The 23,779-nt window shown below is 42.7% G+C and overlaps 1 protein-coding gene across 1 annotated transcript in view; it reads left to right on the top strand.

Moving 5' to 3' along the window:
- The first annotated feature begins 4,959 nt into the window (after window positions 1–4,959).
- LOC126235057 (chorion peroxidase-like) overlaps window positions 4,960–23,779 on the top strand; it is a 126,607-nt gene continuing 107,787 nt past the window's right edge. The window contains exon 1 of the mRNA XM_049943793.1: window positions 4,960–5,108. Within this exon, the coding sequence (XP_049799750.1) occupies window positions 4,960–5,108 (149 nt within the window). The remainder of the gene's footprint in view (window positions 5,109–23,779) is intronic.

Below are 23,779 nucleotides of genomic sequence, written 5' to 3'. Positions count from 1 at the left end.
AGGTAGTTTTACACCTCGCTCTGTCGATACAGAGCCATGAAACGAAGTGAAAGTATGCAAGTAAATGTGTACACGCCTTGTAGATGTCAAAGGACACAATGTCAGCATGTGCGTGAGTTCTAATGGTGCAGAATTGTTGGTCTCCAGGAAAGAAGTTTGTCATAGTATGACATTGCAGTTCATACAGGACACGCCGCAATGACAGTAGTGTATGTGTGGAACTTATAGATAGAAGGGGATCGTACACTGACTGAGTCGGGGCTGGACCACGCAACATGACCGCAGTGCAGGATGACCACCATCTTGTCCACATGATTCATTACTTACAGAACAGCTTTGTACACATGTTGCTTCAATGTTGTAGCATGTGCAGGTGCAGACATGTCTGCATCAACAGTTTGAGGCTGTCTGCTAAGGGCTGGACTATTGGCATGCATGCCATTGCTTTGGCTTCCATTGACCAGAAACCACCAACGCTTCACCCTGCACTGGACACTTTAATGTCGTCATTGGCGTGCTGATGAGTGTCAAAATGTAGAGATGATTCTGTAAGCATTAGATACTACTATGGTGAAGACAATCCGGAAGACAGAATTGTTGAGGGGTATAGTGGACAAATGTTAATTGTGACGATTTGAGGCACCATTGGTTATAACACGCAATCTCATCTCCTACATGCTGAGCGCAATCTGAATATCAATGATTACATCAAAGAGGTTTTAGAGCCTAAGGACTGCCTCTCCTGCAGGCAACTACAAAATGGTTCAAATGGCTCTGAGCACTATGGGACTACACTGCTGTGGTTATCAGTCCCCTAGAACTTAGAACTACTTAAACCTAACTAACCTAAGGACATCACACACATCCATGCCCGAGGCAGGATTCGAACCTGCGACCGTAGCAGTCCCACGGTTCCGCACTGCGCGCCTAGAACCGCGAGACCACCGCGGCCGGCCGGCAACTACACATGCAACATTTCAGCAGGACAATAACCAGCCACACGTAATGATGAATGTGTAAGCCTCCTTCAAAGAACCATGGGCACTACTACTTCCTTGTTCAGCATGGTCATATGTTTGCATGGCACATATCAAACATATCTGGATGTGGTCAGTTGGCAATTTTTTGTTTTCGTCTTCCTGCAACTACTGTCGATGCTTCGTGGCCACACCTACAAACTGCTTGACAGAGTTTCCCCAGCAGAATATCCAAGCCCTCTTTGAGTCCATGGCATGACATCCAGCGACTCTGATTCCAGCACATGGCGGCACTGTGCCAAAATGAGTTCTAGTGGCCAAAGTGTATGTAAAAATCAGTAATTCTTGTCACTTTATATTGTCATGTCCCTAATCTGTGGAATAAATTTCATTTAAATCACGTCTCCTTCGTGGTGTTGCAATTTTCACAAACAGTGGTGTATGATGATGAGAGGAGGGTAAGGGTGAAACCCAGAGCCTGCACATAGCCCACTCCTCTCACAAAGCATCAGCAAAAGCACCAGCTTAGTGTCCTCATCCAACTGAGAGAGCACCATCAACAGTGTCACATTCAGTAGTGTCACATGCCCTCACTTCATGATACACTGCACAGAGGTTTAGACTTTAACTGAGGACATTTACGCAAAAATCTGGCGATCAGGAACCTTACACGACCAACTCTACTCGCTTGCTAGCCAAATACTGGCAGTGAAAATTTTGTTCATCACCAGGATTTGAACTGGCCCACCTCTGAGATAAGTGTCACCACTTGAATGTGCATTAGCGACCTTGGATAAAGAGATGGGTAGGCAATCAGTAAATCGGCGGAAAGGATCTGGTCTCTAGCCAATAGCACATTACTGTCGGACCTGGTTGTATCTTGCCAGATAAGAACAAGACACTGCAGTTCCAATAGTTCTGCCAGCGATCTTCTCGCGATATCGTCCCAGCTGAGAAGTGGCATGTAGGCCTTGAGTCAGTTGCTTTTGAAGAGAGGCTTTTATGCGTAACAGTAAAACAGGCTAAGGCTTTTATCTCACCTAAAAAAACTGAAGTCAGTAGTTCATGGGAATGCTAGTTTTTTATTATAAATATATTTCATCACAGAAAATAGCAAACTGTGTTCTATGGTGTTTTTTAATCAGGTGATATGGAAATGCCGTGTGGCTAGGGCCTCCCGTCGGATAGACCGTTCGCCTGGTGCAAGTCTTTGAACACAAAATTGAAATATACGGTGGACAAGAAAATAATGCAAAATTCAGATTAAGTAACGAACCATGTATTGGAGCATATGTAGAGTTTGTGATTTGCCTCGTAAGAAATATTCCAGGGACCAGAATTACAAGAGCTATTTTAGTGGAAATCATACCTCTGTAGACCTAGTTGTATACCTATTCAAGCCAGGGATTCATTGTGTAGAAAGGCTCCAAAGGAACAGAATATCAAACTAATTTCAAAATGAAAAGCAGCTGAAGAAAGAACTACGTGGGTATTCTGAGGAATACAAAATGGACATTTCCACCATTTCGTATAAAGACAACAGTACTGTCTGTTACATGTCTACTTTTGTCGGCGAGCTGCCAAAATCTGAAGCGAAGAGGTTTTACAGAAAGAAGAAAGAACACAAATGGGTACCATTCCCTGCTGTTGTTTCTGTTGACAACTCAGATATGGGAAACGTAGCTGATCGGAGTGGCAGAGCGGTTCTAGGCGCTACAGTCTGGAACCGCGTGACCGCTACGGTCGCAGGTTCGAAACCTGCCTCGGGCATGGTTGTGTATGATGTCCTTAGGTTAGTTAGGTTTAAGTAGTACTAAGTTCTAGGGGACTGATGACCCCAGCAGTTAAGTCCCATAGTGCTCAGAGCCATTTGAACCATTTTTTTGGGAAACGTAGATTTGTAGATAGCAACATTGGTAGGTGTCTTATAAATATTAAATCCAAACGATGATATTTACCTTTGATTTTCAGTGTGATTGATATAATTGTAATACATTCGTGGATTCTCTAGAGAAGGCAACTCACTCAAAGAAGAAGTGCAGCTGTCACTGAGGCAGAAGTAGTTTAGAACTGAATTGGTCCTGGAGCAAAAATGCGAGGTAGCCCAACTAGCGCAGATACAATAAACATCAATAGGCTTAAATGTAAGGGATCATCGATGTCCGCAAAGGATGGAAAACTAGATCCCGTTACTCACTGGTCGTTGGGTAATGACAAGGGAACAACGTGCAAACACGCTGACTGCAAAAGGCTATAGCCCTACCTTTCTCATATGTGAGAAATGCAAAATAAACTTGTGTTTAAAAAAAAAAGACAAAAACTACTTTCTTGATTCCATAGTATCTAAAGACACGTGCCATCGATCAATTTTCGATAGTAGCATTAATTCTACCGTAACAGTTGTTCATTGCTCTTTAAAACTATGTTTTGTACTTAAAAATGCAAATTTATTTTCTATAAATTTCAGCATTTTCTACAGTACATTCTTGAGTGAGTTAAGAATTATTCCTAGCACCTCTTTGTCCAAAGAGTAGCAACCAAAACAGCGATTTACTTCGTGCTCTGTGCTGTCGTCCAGTAGAACATGCGTAAACGGTAATTAAAAGTAAAACCAGAACTACGGAGCATAGGAAAAGTCTGTCTTTCATGGGTGCTAGGAAGATCGCGCGTAGGTGAGTCGGTAGAGCGTCAGATCACAGTACCAAAGTTCCCGCGTTTGAACCCAATTTTTAAATTGTTTACTCGTGATGTTGTTATATGGGAGAACATTTCCCTGACATGTAAAAGGACTCTCCGGTGTTTGTAGCAATGTTCTTTTGGCAGTTGCTTTCCCTTTATCGTTGAAACTAGCGAACATATACCGGGTGATCAAAAAGTCAGTATAAATTTGAAAAGTTAATAAACCATGGAATAATGTAGATAGAGAGGTAAAAATTGACACACATGCTTGGAATGACTTGGGGTTTTATTAGAACCACCCCATATTGCTAGACGCGTGAAAGATCTCTTGCGCGCGTCGTTTGGTGATGATCGTGTGCTCAGCCGCCACTTTAGTCATGCTTGGCCTCCCAGGTCTCCAGTCCGTGCCATTATTGGCTTTGGGGCTACCTGAAGTCGCAAGTGTATCGTGATCGACCGACAGCTCTAGGGATGCTGAAAGACAACATCCGACACCAGTGCCTCACCAGAACTCCGGACATGCTTTACAGTGCTGTTCACAACATTATTCCTCGACTACAGCTATTGTTGAGGAATGATGGTGGACATATTGAGCATTTCCTGCAAAGAACATCATCTTTGCTTTGTCTTACTTTGTTATGCTAATTATTGCTATTCTGATCAGCTGAAGCGCCATCTGTCGGACATTTTTTTGAACTTTTGTATTTTTTTTGGTTCTAATAAAACCCCATGTCTTTCCAAGCATGTGTGTCAATTTGTACCTCTCTATCTACATTATTCCATGGTTTATTAAGTTTTCAAATTTATACTGACTTTTTGATGACCCGGTAGAGTACGTTTGTATAGATAGGTGTGCTGATCTGTCGGACACGTCTATAGAAATGTAATCTATATGTTTGCTACTTCAGCCAACGAAGCAAAAGCAGACTGCCAGAAGAACATTGCTACAAACTCCGAAAAGTCGTTTCATACGCCAGGAAAATATTCTCCCATTTAACAGTTTCACACGTAACCCGATCTGTCACCCTACCAACTCAACTGCGCGATATCGTCGAATCAGTTCCTCACAGATACTGTTTTGCTGTGCACCGTAGTTCTAGTGTTACTTTTAATTACCGTTTAAGCGTGTTCTAGCAGACGGCAGCGCACAGTACGAACTAAATCGGTGTTTTGGTCGATACTCTGTCGACGTACAACGTTTGGTACCGACCTGAGTGTCTGACACCTGCAGTTTGTGGCACCGCGGCTAGACAAGTGTGTTGTGTGGTATTACGTTGAGTGGTGTGGCGGTGTGTCGGCAGGCATGCGCGTGGAGCGCGACTCTCCGGCGCACTACGTGTCGGCGTTCAGCGGGCCGGCCAGCGAGCGCGCCCAGCAGCTGGCGCGCTACGGCTACGCCGCCATGGAGGCCGCGGCCGAGCTGCTCGCCAACCGCAGTCTCCACACCCACAGGTGAGCCCCTCCCCTCTCCTCTCCTCTCCTCTCCTCTCCTCTCCTCTCACAGCTCGCCTTCTCATTTGGCCCGACGATATGCAACAAAATAGATCATCGTTAACAGGGGGAGCGTACACACAGTGAACCACACATTTCGCTCATCTTTCACACGTTGGTAGCACACATCTTGATGCACGGAATGGTGCTTCACTACGAAGCCACTATCAAGGTTTCTTCATTTCTTTTTTTTTTTTTTTTTTTCGAGAGCGCCCGACGCGACCTGCGGCGGTACCCGGTAAGGCGGCAGGGTGGAAATCATAATGGGACGTACATCGTGAGGTACAGTACCTGATCAAATTTATTGTGGACATCTATTAGTGGACGTCAATACGGCGTGAATCCATTCTTCGCTGCTATTATGACAGACTGAGCTCTGTTGAGGACGCTTTCAATTGGATGTCCGTCTGTACAAGAGTGGGACCTCATTCTTCCTTAAGGGGGGTAGGACGTCAAACGGGACGACTTGGAGCAGGAGAGGCACCAGAGGCCATTTTAATTTCCACTGTCTATACTTTTACGAATCAATTCATAAAACTTGGTCAAAATGACGAGAAAGGATTCAGGATTTACACTCATAGAAGTGGAAGTTCAAAAATATAAGAAAATATTTTTTTTTACATTTGAAATTTAACCTTTTTTCACTTACCATTGGCTGCATTTGTTGCTATAGGTACACTTTTCTTCATAAGTAAGGGAGATTCTTCGATGAATTTTGCACAGCATACAAACCATACTTACAGGTGTATGAAACTCTAGAATTTTCCAAATCTATTGAAAACATGAAGTTTAAAATGTAACAGCACCTTCATTTTTTTATAAATTAAGTAATTTCTAGAGTTTCATACACCTGTAAGTATGGTTTCTATGCTGTGCAAAATTCATCGAAGAATCTCTCTTACTTATGAAGAAACGTGTACCTACAGCAACAAACGCAGCCAATAGTAAGTGAAAAAATGATGAACTTTCACATGTAAAACAAAATTGATTTTGTTATGTTTTTGAACTTCCACTCCTATGAGTGTAAATCCTGAATCCTTCCTGGTCATTCTGACAAAGTTTTATGAATTTATTCGTAAAAGTATAGACAGTGGGAATTAAAAAGTCCTGTGGTGTCTCTCCTGCTCCAACACGGCCCGTTTAACGTCCTACCCCCCCTTAAGGGCCGAAACCAGAGAAGATGGGGTCTGCAGTAAAGTCGAGGTTCTGATTCATCCCCAAAGTGCTCCATTGGCAGGCCAGTCCATTTCAGGAACGTCATTGTCCACAAACCATTGGCTCACTCTTGCCTTCTTATGACAGAGTGCTGTCTCATGCTGAAATGAATAGTCATCGTCTCCGAACTGTTCCTCTACTGTAAGCAGTACACAATGTTGTAATCTGTGTTTATATTTATCTGCATTCAGTATTTTCTTAGGTACAATAAGGGTGGGCACACGCTAACCACAAATAACATCCCTAACCGTAACGTCACATCCTCGGTAGTTCACTATTGGCATTAAACATGATGCCGGGTAACGTTCTGCCCGCATTCGTAAAACTCACACCATTTCATATAGTGTGATTCACCTCTACAAATCACTTCTTTCCAGTCATCCACTGTCCACTGATGTCACTCTATACTCGGTGTCAAGCGTCAGTTAGCATTTATTACAGAAGTGTGTGGCTTAAAAGGAGTTGTTCGACCGTTGTACCCCACTCTTTTTTAACTTCCTACGTCCAGTCATTTTAACACACTGAAGAGCCAAACAAACTGGTACACCTGCCTGATATCGTGTAGGACCCTCCTAGCACGCAGAGGTGCCGCTACACGACGTGGCATGGACTCGACTAGGTCTGCAGTCCAGAATGAGATTTTCACTCTGCAGCGGAGCGTGTGCTGATGTGAAACTTCCTGGCAGATTAAAACTGTGTGCCGGACCGAGACTCGAACTCGGGACCTTTGTCTGAAGTATTGCTGGAGGGAATTTACACTTTGAATCCTCCACGGCTGCCCGTAAATCCGTAAGAGTACGACGGGGTGGACATCTCATCAGAACAGCACGTTGCAAGGCATTCCAGATATGCTCAGAAATGTTCATGTCTGAGGAGTCTGGTGGCCAGTGGAAGTGTTTAAACTCAGAGGAGTCTTCCTGGAGCCACTCTGTAGCAAATCTGGACGTGTGGGGTGTCGCATTGTCCTGCTGGAGTTGCTCACATCTGTCGGAATGCACAATGCATGCAGGTGATCAAACAGAATGCTTACGTACGTGTCAGAGTCGTATCTAGACGTATCAGGGGTCCCATATCATTCCAACTGCACACGCCCCAACTATTACAGAGCTTCCACCAGCTTGAACAGTCCCCCGCTGACATGCAGGTTCCTTCGATTCATGAGGTTGTCTCCACACCCGTACATGTCCATCCGCTCCATACAATTTGAAACGAGACTTGTCCGACCAGGCAGGATGTTTCCAGTCATCAACAGTCCAATGGTGCTGACGGGCCCCGGCAAGGTGTAAAGCTTTGTGTCGTGCAGTTGTTTCGTTGAATGGTTCGCACGCTGACACTTGTTGATGGTCCAGCATTGAAATCTGCAGCAATCTGCGGAAGGTTTGCACTTCTGTCACGTTGAACGATTCTCTTCAGTCCCATTATTGCAGGATCTTTTTTCGGCCGCAGCGACGTCGGAGATTTGATGTTTCACCGGATTCCTGATATTCACGGTACACTATCGAAATGGCCGTACGGAAAAATCCCCACGTGATCGCTACCTCGAAGATGCTGTGTCCCATCGCTAGTGGGCCAACTATAACACCACGTTCAATCTCACTTAAATCTTGATAACTTACCATTGTAGCAGCAGTAACCGATTTAACAACTGCGCCAGACACTTGTTGTCTTATATAGGCGTTGTCTACCGCAGAGCCATATTCTTCCTGTATATACCAGTTTCTTTGGCGCTTCATCGTAGATGGATTCCTTGCAGCGCTTTGGAAGTCGTCAGTTAATAATTCCGCTGATTTCATGCGATTTATTGTTACAGCCATCCTCCGCAATGCTCAACGCTCCCTGTCCATCAGTTCATGAGATCTGCCATCTTTCGATCTACCTGTGGTTTTTCCTTGACATTTCCACTTCACCATCACATCCTCAACTATCGAGTTGGGTAGTTTTAGAAGGGTTGAAATGTCCCTGATGGATTTACTACTCAAGTGACATTCAGTGACTGGGCCACGTTCGAAGTGACTGAGCTCACCTGACTGAGCCACTGAGCTGTTACTGCTTACCTACTGACAGTACTCCCCGTCTCCTTTTATACTGGCAGGTCCGCCTCTTGTGCCCCCTAGTGGTCGCTTCCGCGTTACATATGTCCGTCCGGATACTTTTGAACTTTTAGTGTACGTTGAAGAATCGTGATGCAATGATCATTTATTTATCGATACATTGATGCGCGTATCGCAGTGAAGTCAATCAGGGTATAGCTGGTTAGATAATGTACTCGTACACTGTATTCTGATATACGCATGAATGTATCGAGAAGCCAGAGCTCATTTCATCATGAATCCGTATTTTAACTCCATTTTACCTCGTCCCGACTGTACCATAAACGATTGTCCAGTATTATTATTACAATTATTATTCCCTTTCGAAGAAATATGTTGTATTGCACCAATACAAACCTTTGACGGAGGACTAGGAAACGAAACACAACATAATGACTTTTCGAATGCAGTGGAGGACAGTAATGACCAAAAGATGTACCGATATAACTTCCAAAATGGCAGAATTTTAAACCAATTACCAATAGTCATAAGTCAAATTAGCCTCTCTGCCTTGCATTGTAGAACTTTGATTGCGCAAGTCTATAGTGATGACATCCTTGCCAGTACAACGTATGATAATGTCATACTACGAGAAGGAAGCCTCGACGATATAGGGTTCGTCTTTTGGACAAATATCCTCAATACCGAATACTTCAGCCCCTGTTCCATAGGACACGTCACTGGCTTGTCTTTGCTCACAGTCCTCCTAAGTATACCCTTGCCGCCATTGTCAGCAGCTTTGCGAGAAGAATGATACCTTTTATTGAAATTGTTTATGTTATATCAAATCAACAAATTCGTTTTGTAATTCACAAAGTACTTGTGCATCCGAAGATGAGCTACACTGAAGGAAAAAAAAAACGCAACACCAAAAAAATAATTAATGCAAAGTAATGATATTTCGGGAGGACCTTTGTCTAGGTAACATATTAGAGTGATTAAGATTGAAAGATCACAGGTTAGTGTAAGTGCGGGATAATCCATTACAAATGTGAAGTGCTAGTACATTAATAAGCGGTTTAACTGCCAGACTGCTGAATGCAAGCATGCAAACGTTGTACAGGTGACGGGTGTCAGGTTCTGGGTTGGAATTCCACGAATTTTGCGCTTGGTCGGTCAGTACAGAGACGCTTAATGTTGTTTGTGGAGGACGCTGAAGTTATCGTCCGATGATGTCCCACATGTGCTCGATTGAGAGAGAGCTGGTAATAGAGCAGACCAAGACAACATGTGCACACTGGCCGGTTTGGCCGTGCGGTTCTAGGCACTTCAGTCTGGAACCGCGTGACCGCTACGGTCGCAGGTTCGAATCCTGCCTCGGGCATGGATGTGTGTGATGTCCTTAGGTTAGTTAGGTTTAAGTAGTTCTAAGTTCTAGGGGACTGATGACCATAGATGTTAAGTCCCATAGTGTTCAGAGCCATGTGCACACTCTGTAGAGCACGTTGGGTTACAATAGCGGTATATGGGCGAGCGCTATCCTGCTGGAAAATGCCCCCTGGAAAGCTGTTCATGAATGCCACCACAATAGGTCGAATTACCAGATTCACGAACAGACTTGGAATCAGGGCCCGTCGGATAACCATGAGAGTGCTCTTGCCGTCATATGGAAATCGGACTCCAGACCATAACTCCAAGTGTACATCCAGTGTGTCCAGTACGCAGACGGTTGGCTGCAGGCTCTAAACTGCCCTCCTCCTAACCAACACACGGCCATCACTAACACCGAGGCAGAACCGGCTTTCATCAGAAAACACAGAAGACCTCCACCCCGTCCGCCAATGAGTTTTCACTTGACGCCTCTGAAGTTGCAATTGACGGTTGTTTGGGATCAGTGGAATGCAGGCTACGGGGCGTCAGGCTCAGCGCTGTCCTTGAGGTAACTGATTTGTAACAGTTTGCTACGTGACCGTGGTTATTGCTGCTCAAATTGCTGTTACAGATGCAATACGATGCGCCAAAGCTATTCGCCGAAGCTGATAGTTTTCCCTCTCGGTAGTGCCACGTGGCCGTTCGGCGCCCGGTCTCCTTGCAACCGTACATTCCCGTGACCCACCGTTGCCACCAATCTTGTACGTTGGCTACATTTCTTCCAGGTCTTTCTGTAATACCGCGGCAGGAATATCCAACTTCTTGTAGCTCTGTTAAATGACCTCGTCCAAACTTAGTGAAGTGTTGATAATGGCGTCTTTGTCACTTTAAAGGTATTCTTGACTAACTTCAGCTCACTACGCCCAATCTCAAAGGTAACTAACGCTCGCGACCGTTACAGCGTGTATTTAAAGCTAACCTGATTTGCATCGTCGTAGTGGCGATACTAGCGCCATTCTTAGGTTACTCGCTCAAAATTTGGACAATCTTTTAGGTGTAGAAACACGCCTACCAAATTTCGTGTATGTCGCATAACTGCTTATTGGTGCTGCGATTTTTTTCCGTCAGTATATTTGTGCGGAACAGCGTTCTCGTTTTATATTTGTCCTACGTTAAGCGATCCAATTCTTTTTTTTTTTTTTGTATTTCTTCACCCTCGATCCTTAACAACTTGATGTATTTTTTTATATTATGCTCCGCTTCATCATGCCCTGGTTTTTTTTATAAGGGCGTATAATGTATTGCCTTCTGCTACCCTCTTCTAGAAGTTAACACATCTGGAGAACCAACTACCCGCCTTTATCGACAGCAATGCCTTAGTGGCGTCACAAAAGGTGACGGAAGGCAGTTTCTGGCTTATTTTTTCCCCTTCATACTCGTCAAAACTAAAACATCGCTATCTAATTATCTCGACAACGCATACTATGGTCTCGCAGTTAGCGTTTCAGTTTAATTACGAAGAGTCCTGTGTTCGAATCCCTATGGAAACATTGTAGTGTAGTGGGTGCTGTCAGCTGCATGAGACCAAATAAGCAACGAAACTGACACGTAATCAGCACAAGTGGTGTCGAGTCGTAAGACTTGCGCCAGGCTTTTTGGCACACGATATTCATTTGGTAAGTATCTCGACGTAAGCGGGAGATGGAATCCTACCGAAGACATTTTAAGACCTTTCTGAATTGATCGCAGTAAAAAATCAAATGCACTCTTCGAAATCTAGGTCCTTGCGGTTTTTCTACGCTATATGGTTACACTTACGCGCAAGAACGACCTTCCAGATTAAGGTCTATCGATTCATCATTGTTCAGGCGGTCAAAGCGCGCGGAGGCGCACAGACGAGCAACAGCTGAAGAACGCTCCGCTAGCGAGTGATTGGCAATGTCTGCGGAGTGTGGTTCAGTGCTTTGCTCGCAGCCTCTTTCTTGCCCCTGCTGGGGACTCGTGTGCCTGTTCCCCTCTCCTTCATTAATCCGGCGCTGGCGCTTCTCATTAGCCGGCCACAGCGGCAGACGTTAATTAGCGCACACGGCGTTGTTATTCCCAGCGTCGAGACGTCGCCTCATTTCTCAGAGATCCAAGAAACACTTCGCTCAGAAATGTTAATGAACCTATAAATAAATAGACCTACAAACAGATACTGGTCAGCCAGCTATGATGAAATGATAGTGACTTCAGCATCTAATACATCAGCCGTAAAAAACACTCTAAATCACGTAGCGTTGTCATCCTTGGGCTTTTCAACCACCCAGTACTAGAGCCCCTTCCTAAGGTAGTAACACACTCAAGAGTGTGCGCAGGATCTGAGCAAAGTGGGGAGGCGGGCGGAGGCAGCTCGTACTAGTTTGGCGGTGATAACGAAATATTTTTGAGAGATGACGACAAATGATTCTGGACACATTTGTTCCTAGTCAATAACCATTATATGCTCCGCCTTTCAAAATGGTTCAAATGGCTCTAAGCACTATGGGACTTAACATCTGAGGGCATCAGTCCCCTAGAACTTAGAACTACTTAAACCTAACTAACCTGAGGACATCACACACATCCATGCCCGAGGCAGGATTCGAACCTGCGACCGTAGCAGCAGCGCGGTTCCGGACTGAAGCGCCTAGAACCGTTCGGCCACAGCGGCCGGCTGCTTCGCCTTTCTTCAGAATGATAATTGCCTAATACATTTGTCTTTGTATGCTGGCAACAAGCAAGTTCGATCTGTAAAGATCATTTCCTTCTGCTGGGAGAGGGAGGTGGTGGAGGCAGCTGGCCTCTGCCTGCCCCCCCCTCCCCTATTCACGCAGGGTCCGCATATGAAGGCACTAAAATCGGAACCTAGTCTTTCAAACAGATATTTCACGAGCCTAATCCCACCAAGGACAAATGGTTCACAATCGTTTGTCTGGAATAACACATAATGGCCATTAATATATGCGGTCTGATATACCGGGTGATCAAAAACTCTGTATAAATTTGAAAACTGCTTGGAATGACATGGGGTTTTATTAGAACCAAAAAAATACAAAAGTTCAAAAAATGTCCGACAGATGGCGCTTCAGCTGATCAGAATAGCAATAATTAGCATAACAAAGTAAGACAAAGCAAAGATGATGTTCTTTGCAGGAAATGCTCAATATGTCCACCATCATTCCTCAACAATAGCTGTAGTCGAGGAATAACGTTGTGAACAGCACTGTAAAGCATGTCCGGAGTTCTGGTGAGGCATTGGTGTCGGATGTTGTCTTTCAGCATCCCTAGAGCTGTCGGTCGATCACGATACACTTGCGACTTCAGGTAAACCCAAAGCCTATAATCGCACGGACTGAGGTCTGGAGACCTGGGAGGCCAAGCATGACGAAAGTGGCGGCTGAGCACACGATCATCAGCAAACGACGCGCGCAAGAGACCTTTCACGCGTCTAGCAATATGGGATGGAGCGCCATCCAGCATAAACATCGTACGTTCCAGCAGGTGTTTATCAGCCAGGCTGGGGATGATTGGATTCTGTAACATATCGGCGTACCTCTCCCCCGTCACGGTAGCTGTCCAGCGCCATCTGTCGGACATTTTGTGAACGTTGTTTTTCTTTGGTTCTAATAAAACCCCATGTCATTCCAAGCATGTGTGTCAATTTTTACCTCTCTATCTACATTATTCCGTGGTTTATTAAGTTTTCAAATTTATACTGACTTTTTGATCACCCGGTATATGCTCGTGGCTGCAGTCTGAAAGACTATACTGTGGAATGTTGACGATGCAATGCACCACCTGGTGTGCATACCGCTCGACTATTCGTGAATGCAAATACAGCGTGTAGTAAAAGTTACTTTTTAATGCTTCATAACTAAGAAATGTGATAAAAAATTAATTTGTCGATGTGAGAAATCTCACGGGGATGCAGTTTGTTATTTGACTTTCTGATGGGCTTTTCAGACTGCCTTTCAGAGATAATGTTGAAATTAATACCGTATACGCTGGCCTTTTATGTTAGATATGACTGACGCAGGCACGTACGTGACATCTTTTTACCCTTCGCAGAAGATGTCGAAGCACCAAGAGTGCCGTCCACATTGACAAGTGATTTGTAAATCAGCATTCGCCGGCGACGACGAAAACAACGTTTACGCATCATTGTAAGAAGCAGTGCCTCAGTGGCTATTCACTCAAACCGAGTGAATGCGCTAGACAGAACAGTGTGCTATTTATAGCATCAGTCCTGGCGCACGCAGCGGATGTGGACTCTTATCAGCTTACGCAATCGCACCGGAAATGAATTTTCCAGCAACACAATACTAGTGGCGTGTTGCTCCAACGCAATTTGAATCGCGCGCCAAAAACGAGACAACCAATCAGAGACTGTGCTCGACATCTATTGAGCAGACCAGAGAACATCACAGAGTGCCCCAGAGAGCATCCCAGAGTGCCCCAGAGAGCTAAAACACCAAGAAGAACCGCTTCTCGGCTTTTGGCAAGATCAATGTGTAGTATTTGTGGCCCTTAAAAGGGCCGTTTATTGAGAACTGCTTTCAATGATTATAAAGAGTACAATCACTCACAATGCGACAATCTTCCAAAGAAGAAGGACCACTAGCCTTCACCCATAAGTGAACGCTGGAATCAGAATTTATCTTACAACGTCTACGACAAGACAAAGACAAACTGCCGTGTGGAAAAAGGTAGGAACCCTCACTAGCAATAATAATCTCAGAAACCGGTATAGTACGGTAAGCTAAGATTTCCCGAGTTTCAGTGGCGATCTGTGATTGAAACAAAATAGATATCTTATCTTTCATATTCGGCCTTAGTCTCTGGTAACGGTTACTGTAGGAAGCAGCTTCACGAAATGATGGCCTACAGGCTGTGATATACTCAGCATTATTCTCATGAACATAACCCATACATAATAATAAATCGAATAAGCCCTTGCAGCACTCTGTGATAGATGAAAAACATTTAAAACGCGTTTCAATAAGAACTAGAGTAATTGAGATGCAGTTTGAGAGAACCGATCTCATTTTGATTATGCGCGTGCCGTGGGCGAAGTAATGTCAGTTAACTTCCTCTACTGTGCCCAACAACGTAAACTAAGCTCCATTATTGTAAAACTGTACACTGTTTCCTATTTAAAATTACTGCTGGTTGACCTCTATGTCGGCTTACGTCACACATTCCCAGTACTACGGAGATATCAGTGTCCATCAAGTACTACAGTAGAAATATTGACACACGTACTGGGTGGAGAATCCATTGTAATTGTCCAACTGTCCATTAAGCGATATTCGGCTAATTACTGATACAAACTGGCAAACAACAGAAAGACAGCTGCTGTTATCAGCGCTTCTCGGGAAGCAAATTTAAAAATCTTGCATGACAACATGTATACAGAAAAAAACAAATCCTGCCCTACGTGAACGGATATTCCTGTCGCACTGGATGTCTGTAATTTGTTTAGACGTACAAGTAAAGGCTTGTAATTACATAATTATGTTCAGTGCTACCTCTAAGTGAAACTATTGTACGATTACAAGAGTTTGTCACTTTCGAGAAAATGTGTGGTTAACTCGAGCTCTTTCTATAAGTAAGCGTCTTGCATGCTTCAGAAAATTACAATCGAATATTCGTAATGAATCTGTTTTAGAGTGCATGGTTATGAGTGCTTCTTAGTCGAATCACAGCGAATTGGGAATGGATTTAAGGATTCCCAGTAGGGAAAATTTGGAAGGGGATTGCCAGTTGTGTCCCTTGCTTCACAACCTAGGGAAACCGCAAAAAAATTGGGCAAAAGTTCAAAGCCATAGAGTTTGTTTGTGTATCAGTTAGATTCTGAAAGGGTGTAAAGTTGATGACTTGCTTGGTACGTATAGCGGTATACCTCTAGCTTTTTCCTGAAACTTACATGTTTGTCACCAACTGCGACATAGTCGCGTATACAAACAGTGATTCAATACAGTCAAATGTTTTTTATTCCAGTCTTTGATCACAATATGAATTCTTTAGACGATGACCGGTTTCAGCCCGTAATGACCATCCTCAGATCTTTTATACACCATGTGCTAAAGTGATGAGGCCATAATGGTATCGTCAAAACATATAAATATAATCAGCACAGCATCGTTACATAGATCTAAAATAAGGTAGCTACTGTACTTCAGTAGCCAGTTGCAATAATGACTGTGTGGACGATTTGGCCTATTCTACACCTTATCTTAGATCTTTGTAACTATGCTGTGCTGATTATATTTATATGTTTTGACGATGCCATTATAGCCTTATCACTTTAGGACATCTGAAGATGGTCATTACGGACTGAAACCGGTCATCGTCTAAAGAATTGATATTGTGATCAAAGACTGGAATAAAAAACATTTACATGTTTGTCCCTTAATTGCACAAACACTACTACATTTTCCTCTTATTACATTTCCTTAAGCATAGAATGTCAGTCATCTTACATTTTCAAAGTTTCATCTCCGTGTTTTTGACCTAAAATATTCGCGGTACAGTTGTATATAATTGTATACAATTGTATACAATTGATACACTGTGTGGAGCAACTTCATGCGGAGCATCGCATTCCGCGTTATTACTCAGTTTTCAGTGTTGATGGCATTATTTAACATGATTTCCTTATAAAATCGTTAATTAACTATATGACGTATTAGATGATATTGACACGCTTTCAAGGTTGAATTCTGCAAGTGAGAAATACCTGTGGCCATATCTGTTCAGCTACAACATGGAATTGCGGCTAAAATCAAACCACACAAGCATCAATTTCTAGCCGGTTTATATGAACTCTGCTAATTTACTTAAACAAAAGGAAAGTTTTAAATTATCAAAAAGAAAGCTCCCCATTACTGAGACAGTATATATCAGAACTACTTACCATTTATATCCGTATTGTATCGATCAGTTTTATAAATAGACTGTCGTTTTCCTGTTTCTTCCTCCTATTGCTTTCATAATTCGTTTTGGTCAGAACCAATTTTAACTGTAACACATATAATTATTTCAGAATAATGGCACGTACGACGCACGAGGTGATACACTGCTTCTTGAATGTCTGGTGTCCTCCACTATTCTGTTTCTTCCACAAGAGACTAAGATCACTGCAACCTATTTGGTTGGAGATGGAACTGCGCATTTCACATTTATAACCTTCTAATGGTGAATCATTATGAGCGTTTTCCAGATAAATATATGCATTTATTGATGTTAGACAAAACTGCAAAAAAGGGAGTACAATTAAACAAGGAAACAAAAAAAATATTCTGCTCTCTTTGCTAACAAACGATGAATATTATATTCCGCTATTATTTCTTTCCGTGACGTTAGTTGCTGAGAAGAAATGTGGAAGCATAATTCCTCCATTTGTGTGAAGACAGTGGATTAATGTTTGGAAATTGTGTAGTACTGAAAACAACAATAGAAACTCTAGTAAAATAAGTAACTCCAGGTACTTATTGTAATGGAATGTTCTCCCAGTAAACAGAAATTTACAAATATGAGGACGTGGTTTCACAGCAAACAATCAACAGTCTACAAAAGTGCTCCATATGATGAAATAACATTTGACGAACGTATTATAATTCTGCGTATGAATCAGGGAGCCTTTGCCGCCTCTACCGTACATTAAATAACGCACTGTGGTTCTTGAATCATTGCCCAATTTTTAGTTATAAAATAGTAATGAATTTTATATATACTATAAAATGCAACAGAGCTTGACGAGATATATGTCTTTCACAGGTGCACATGGGTTAGTTTACAGTTTTTTAGCTTTTATGAACTGTTCATAATTGATCAGTATGTGCACCATCATGCCACCGGCCTCAGTGACGTAACATCGAATGGGTTCTTTCTCAAGTGATCATTAAGATATGATCAAACAGAAAAACGCGACCAGGGAGAGGCAAGACTTTAATTCGCGATTTGAGACCAAACTATCTTCATCGCGTTCCCCATAAGAAGAAACACAGATCTGGAAGGAGTCTACCAAGGATGTGCACTATCGCCAATCACTTTAATCCGTACATACAGGAGGAACTTAAAAAGGCAGAAAACAGTTTGAAATAGGTATACTCTACATGGCAAAAGAATATGTATGTAGAGATATGCTGATGATACGAGTCTAAAATAAACCTGATCGTTGTGACAAACGTGGACAAACCAAAGCCCGATTACACATACGTGAGAAGCTAACGAAACAAACTGACTTAGTTACTTATTTAAGAAACAAAAGCTCTGGGAGTAGTAAATCCAAAGGTGAGGTAAGAAGTGAAAGGCTCATTCAATAAAAAGAAGGAGCTAACCTTGTAAAGTAACAGTCTGCGAAGCAAAGATTTCGTAAAACGTACGTTTGGTGTGTGCTATTGCATGGTTATGAAATTTGGACTCTTGAGACTCAGGAAAGGAAAATGAATCTTTTTGGGATGTGGTGTTACAAGCATATCTGGAAAATGAAATGGATGAATAATAGCACGAGTGACCGCACTAGTACAAGTTTGTATTCCTACTACTTCCACAGTTGATGAAGAATGTATGATGATAATAGAAATTATCCAGATCGTTGATGGAGACATTTAACTTTGATGAGGGTCAACATAACACTATTTAATAGGGAACGGGAGAGAAGGAAAATACAAGAACATGGACTGGAAGAAAGGAATGAAAGAGAAAGCCATCTTGTAGAATTTTCCACAGGGCACGATTTAATCATTGCTAACACTTATTATAAGAATTTGAAAGAAGTTTGCATATGTGGAAGAGACGTGGAGACAATGGATGGTTTCAGATAGAAGGCTAAGACAGGGATTTTGAACCCAGAACATTTCCAGGGGCAGATGTATACTGTGACCATAATTTATTGGTTATTCCTGATAAAAACGGGAAATTGCAGAAAAAGATGAAAAAATTAGTAGAAAAGACCTGGATGTATTGGAAAAAAACAGAGGTTACTGAGAGCTCCAAGGGAAGCTTTAGGCAATGATTGTCTGACACAGGGAAAAGGAATACAATAGAAGAATGGATAGCTTGGAGATATGAAACAGAGTAGACAGCAGAGGATGGAACAGGTAAAAAGAGAAGTTCCGGTAGCAATCCTTGGGTAACACACCAAATATTGAATTTATCTGAAGAGATAACAAAATACAGAAATTCAGCGAATTAAGCAGGCAAAAAGTAAGATGTTTTCTAAAACACTACTTTGACAGGAAGTGCAAAATGGTAAAACTGGAATGGCTAGAGGAGAACTGTAAAATTTTGGAATGTTGACAGTCATACACTCCCTGCAATTCAGAAGGTAGCAAGAACACAGAGAGTCAAAGATTATCTACAAGTAATACACACAGCAGACTACGGTTGTCAAACATGCAACTAGTTGAGAAGGGAGTGCGGCAGGTTTGTAGCTATTAATGGTAACAGTTGAATACAAAATCGATTTAGTCGGTTGTTGGAAAATAATCGACTCATTAAGTTGTAGTTTTACGGGTCGGTTAAATTATTCATTCATTCTTTGGAATGAAATCCTTCTATTGGTTCAGTCGGTTGTTGTTTGACGTATAAGTTGGATTCTTAGTCAATCATTTCCTTTGAGTGAAACAAGACCGTGAGAGAAATAGAATGAAAATAATCGATATAGTCCATTTGTTGCTTTGCACAATCACTGAATTATTCATTCTTGCTTTTGAAGTGAAACCGGTCGTTAGTATTTCTGTCGGTTCTGCTGACCAGCATGAGAGTGGTTTTTATGCGGTTTCTCACACTCGTTCATGCGAATGAGCGCTGGTTAACATTCAAAGAAAATTAACGAATGAAGACGAATGTTTTACGCGAAATAAAACTTCTGACAAGCAGCAGTGTGGGCTTAAAGAGGAAGTGATTAAGTCAACAAACGGAATTTCAAAACAAGGTACCCTATATGCCTTCTGTTCACTCAGCTGAGCATTAACAGAAACAGAATTGTCGGCGACTGGTACAAAGTGACGGGGAGATAGAAACAGAACTTCAAATAATTTAAAGTAATCGTTCATATATTTAAACATAAATTTACTGTGTAGCTCCATTCATTAAACTTTTAAAACCACACAAAAAATTATATTGAATGCCAGAAGTACGAAAATTTTGTATTTAAGTAAATAAATATATAAATTTTGAAAATACTTCAGTTTTAGAAATATACATTGGTTACTTTTCTTTCAAGTAAGATACGTTGTTTGTCTCTACAAAAAAGGTCGGCAGTCCTAGTCATGGCTCATCTATAACCGAAAAGCTTGATCTATGGTTCAAATGGCTCTGAGCACTATGCGACTTAACTTCTGAGGTCATCATCACCTAGAACTTAGAACTAATTAAACCTAACTAACCTAAGGGCATCACACACATCCATGCCCGAGGCAGGATTCGAACCTGCGATCTTAGCGGTCGCTCGGTTCCAGACTGTAGCACCTAGAACCGCACGGCCACTCCGGTCGGCCTTCAGCTTGATCTAGTATGGAAATGAAAACGCTTCAGAGATCGAGTAAAAACACTCATATAACTAAATAACGGTCTGCGACTCGTGTGAGTGGGTGAAAAAAAAACATTAATATAACTGAAATGCCTGAAGAGAATAATTTTTTTCGATTGTTTCATTCGACCGAAAAAAATCAGACTGAACGGTAAAACTACCGACTGGCCGATTTGTTCCTGAAGTCAATAGGTTGCCCCATCAGTAGCTATAGCCTGTCCCTGATGTAATTCCATCTGTACACTGAGCAAACAATAAATGACATGTCACTGGAAAAAGAAGTAGGGCAAGACGACGACTGTAGTACATAGAAATCATAAAAGATGGTTGCCTCCAGAGAAATGAAAAACAGAGATCGCCGTGAAGACCAGAGACCTACTACCTACCTGTCCACGGAATCAGAACTAAAGACGAAGCGCTGTATGAAAAGACCTTGCAGAAATAACTAGACTTCCCGAGGGCGCTTCCCCATCGTGATGTTGTGGCTTGTTAGGACACAGATCGAAGATATATATTTATCGGTGCATACATGTAGCATATGTCAGTCGTTAGTGTATTGTCTACACATTCCAGTGTAAGTGAAGAAAAATAGTAGGCAGCCGTGCAGCGTTTAATCCCACGACTAATTAGGGAAAGGAATCAGTATTACCTTACACAGATATGGATATATTTAGATGTTTTATATTACATACTTTCACTCATAGCACTTACATTTTCAGAAGGGATACATCAGTGACTTTACGTTCTTCTTTCTTTTTTTGAAGAGTACTTCCTTTGTTCGATAGTACTGGTGGACATGAGATTCAAAACGATTCATTATGTTGTGCTATGAAATAGTCCACATATTGGTGAGAACACTGCACAGTCAAGTATTAGGATTCACCTGCATACCGCCTACGCTACGAAACGGTAATAAAATAGTCTACCAGATACCGGGAATATCATCTATCTACATCCGGAGCCCATTCCAGGCGACTGGCGGGTCTGCGTTGCTACTATTGAGTTTCGGCAATGTTAGTTTCAGAGGGTGGCCGGATGTCCTCCCTGACGCTACCCTTTACCCTGGGTGGCTAGATGTCCTCCCTGACGCTACCCTGTAACCCCCCCCCCCCCCCCCAGGATAGAAGTAGCGTACCCCAGCTGTATGCGTCTAGTGTAAACCGTGAAATAGTGCAAACGTTTTGCAAATGTCTGTGAGTAGTGTAACTGAGGCGGGACGTTGGGGACCAGCCCGGTATTCCCCTAGTGGGATGTGGAAAACCGCCTAAAAACCACATCCAGGCCGGCAGGCACACCGGCCCTTCGTCGTTAATCCGCCGGGCGGATTCGTTCCGGGGCTGGCACGCCTACCCGAGCCCAGGAAGCAGTGCATTAGCGCTCTCGGCTACCCTGGCAGGTCGGGAATATCATATGATGCTAAATACATTTCACATCAAAAACTTTACGATTCACACTCATGCTAACGTTATAAGCTTCATTTATTTGTAAACGAGCATTTGTGGCAAATTTCTTCTAGTACGTAAAAAAACTCGATAAACAGTGAGTGATTGCCGCTTGTTCATAAATTAAATTGCTATCTTGTAGTTACTTACTTAAATAAGACATTGTGCCCATGACATAACTCAAAGGAAGATGTGTTATAACAAAAGGCACGTCAGTTCACCACCAGAAAATGGCCGCCGAGACGCCCTTCAAATTGTTCGTAGTTCACAGAACACCACTTTGGGAATTGTGGGGCCTCGGGAGTACGTAAGAACAATGACGGCAACGTAACTTGGGCCACAAGATGGGAGACTGAGTGCGAACGCATAATGCGTCCATACCTCCGGAAGAAGACGAGTGTGTGGGAACCGTCCCGTGAGCGGTGCGTCGAGGACAGCCCGGAAGCGGCGGCCGGGGAACATCCGGAAGGCGCATCCACCGCCCGCCGAGGCGCCGCGGTCGCGCTTTCGCCGTGGGACGGGCCGCTCCGCGCCATTCTGCACGCTCTCTATTCCCACCGCCTCACAGCTCACAGCGCACGCCGTCCCGAACCCTCCTGGCGCTGTTTCGCCACGCATCCGCCGGTTTTGCCCTCCACTGCAAGCTGCAAATACGCCGTGCACAATGGTTTGTAGCTGGAAAACCTTTCTCTCCAGACGTTATCGTCGGCTACCCTAATTTGTTGGGGCATCTGTTTCCCTCAATGTCTTACTGTGTGTCAACGTCATATGTCTAGTCACAAATTTCTCTACCATTCGATTGTCTTTTATCCTTAAACCTTAACCCGCAGGGCGCTAAACCACGAGACAAGGATGAGGCAGACCCGGACTGAATCGGGTGGTTAACGAACAAAGCGCGTTATTAGGCAGTCTTTCACACACGATTAGGCAAAAGCGGGGCTCGTCACCAATGTGCCCCTCAAGCTCCACTCTGTTTAGTAACATTGACCAGTAAACCCCCGATTGTTTAACCTCTTGCCGTAGCATTTAGTTCGCTGAAATCTGTGCCCAAGCGATTGGGGAAACGTGCCAGTGTGAAGAGCGAGACAATCGCAATACAAGCCGACATGCGGATACCTATTATGTAGCTACGCTTTTGTTTGTTTCATGTGATACTACTCTTGTAGACGTTAACAATAATTTTATTTTTGTTTCTTATATAAATCTCTACACATAAAAAATTCTTTAATAAAAATTATAATCTTCGTTGAGGTCTTCAGGTGCGCCTTATTCAGAAGAAATGCAATAAAAAACGATTAAACTAAATATTGTCAACATAATACGTAATTACAAGAAGAAATTCTTCTCTTGAACTGGTCTCTAACAGTTAACTACCTACACAACCTTATGTCGACCATGCTGGATTGTCGTAAGGAACTGTGACTGTTTATGACAATAAAAGTTCAAATAAAACAATTATCTACGTCAGTTACTGTTTTTTATTTCATCCCACGATGCGTTTCGAGAGTTTACACTCTCATCTTCAGGTGGAACAATGATATTATGTTACATATTTTTAGCTGGGTGCAGTCGGTTGTTTGTTGTGGTTTCTTTTTGCTACAAAAACGTATAAGAGGCACTTCTTAACGTAATATGACACTAAGATTATAAATGTATTATGTCAATGCCTTACTACGCCAACAAGTCCCTGTTATACTTTTTTTTTTTTTAGCGCGACGAACAACTGGCTGTATCCAGGTAGCAAAAAATGTAACAGAGTAACATAGTTCCACCTGACGATGAGAGTGTTAACTCTAGAAACGCGTCGTGGGATGAAATGAAAAACAGTAACTGACGCAGATAATTGTTTTTTTCTGAACTTTTATTAAAATATCTATAATTCTACAGCCCTGCATGACATGGTAGTTTCAAAAGCATTGTGGTGGACGTAACGCCGCCTTACATTCCGTGCATGCTCACGTTGTTTTGCTTCGTACTTTGTGTTTCATGCAAATTTTCCACATCATTATTAGTTCA

The sequence above is a fragment of the Schistocerca nitens genome, chromosome 2, assembly GCF_023898315.1.
Source record: "Schistocerca nitens isolate TAMUIC-IGC-003100 chromosome 2, iqSchNite1.1, whole genome shotgun sequence".
NCBI classification, from domain to species: domain Eukaryota; kingdom Metazoa; phylum Arthropoda; class Insecta; order Orthoptera; family Acrididae; genus Schistocerca; species Schistocerca nitens.
Note: the sequence above shows the minus strand (reverse complement) of the source record. Positions and strands in the feature narration are given on the sequence as shown.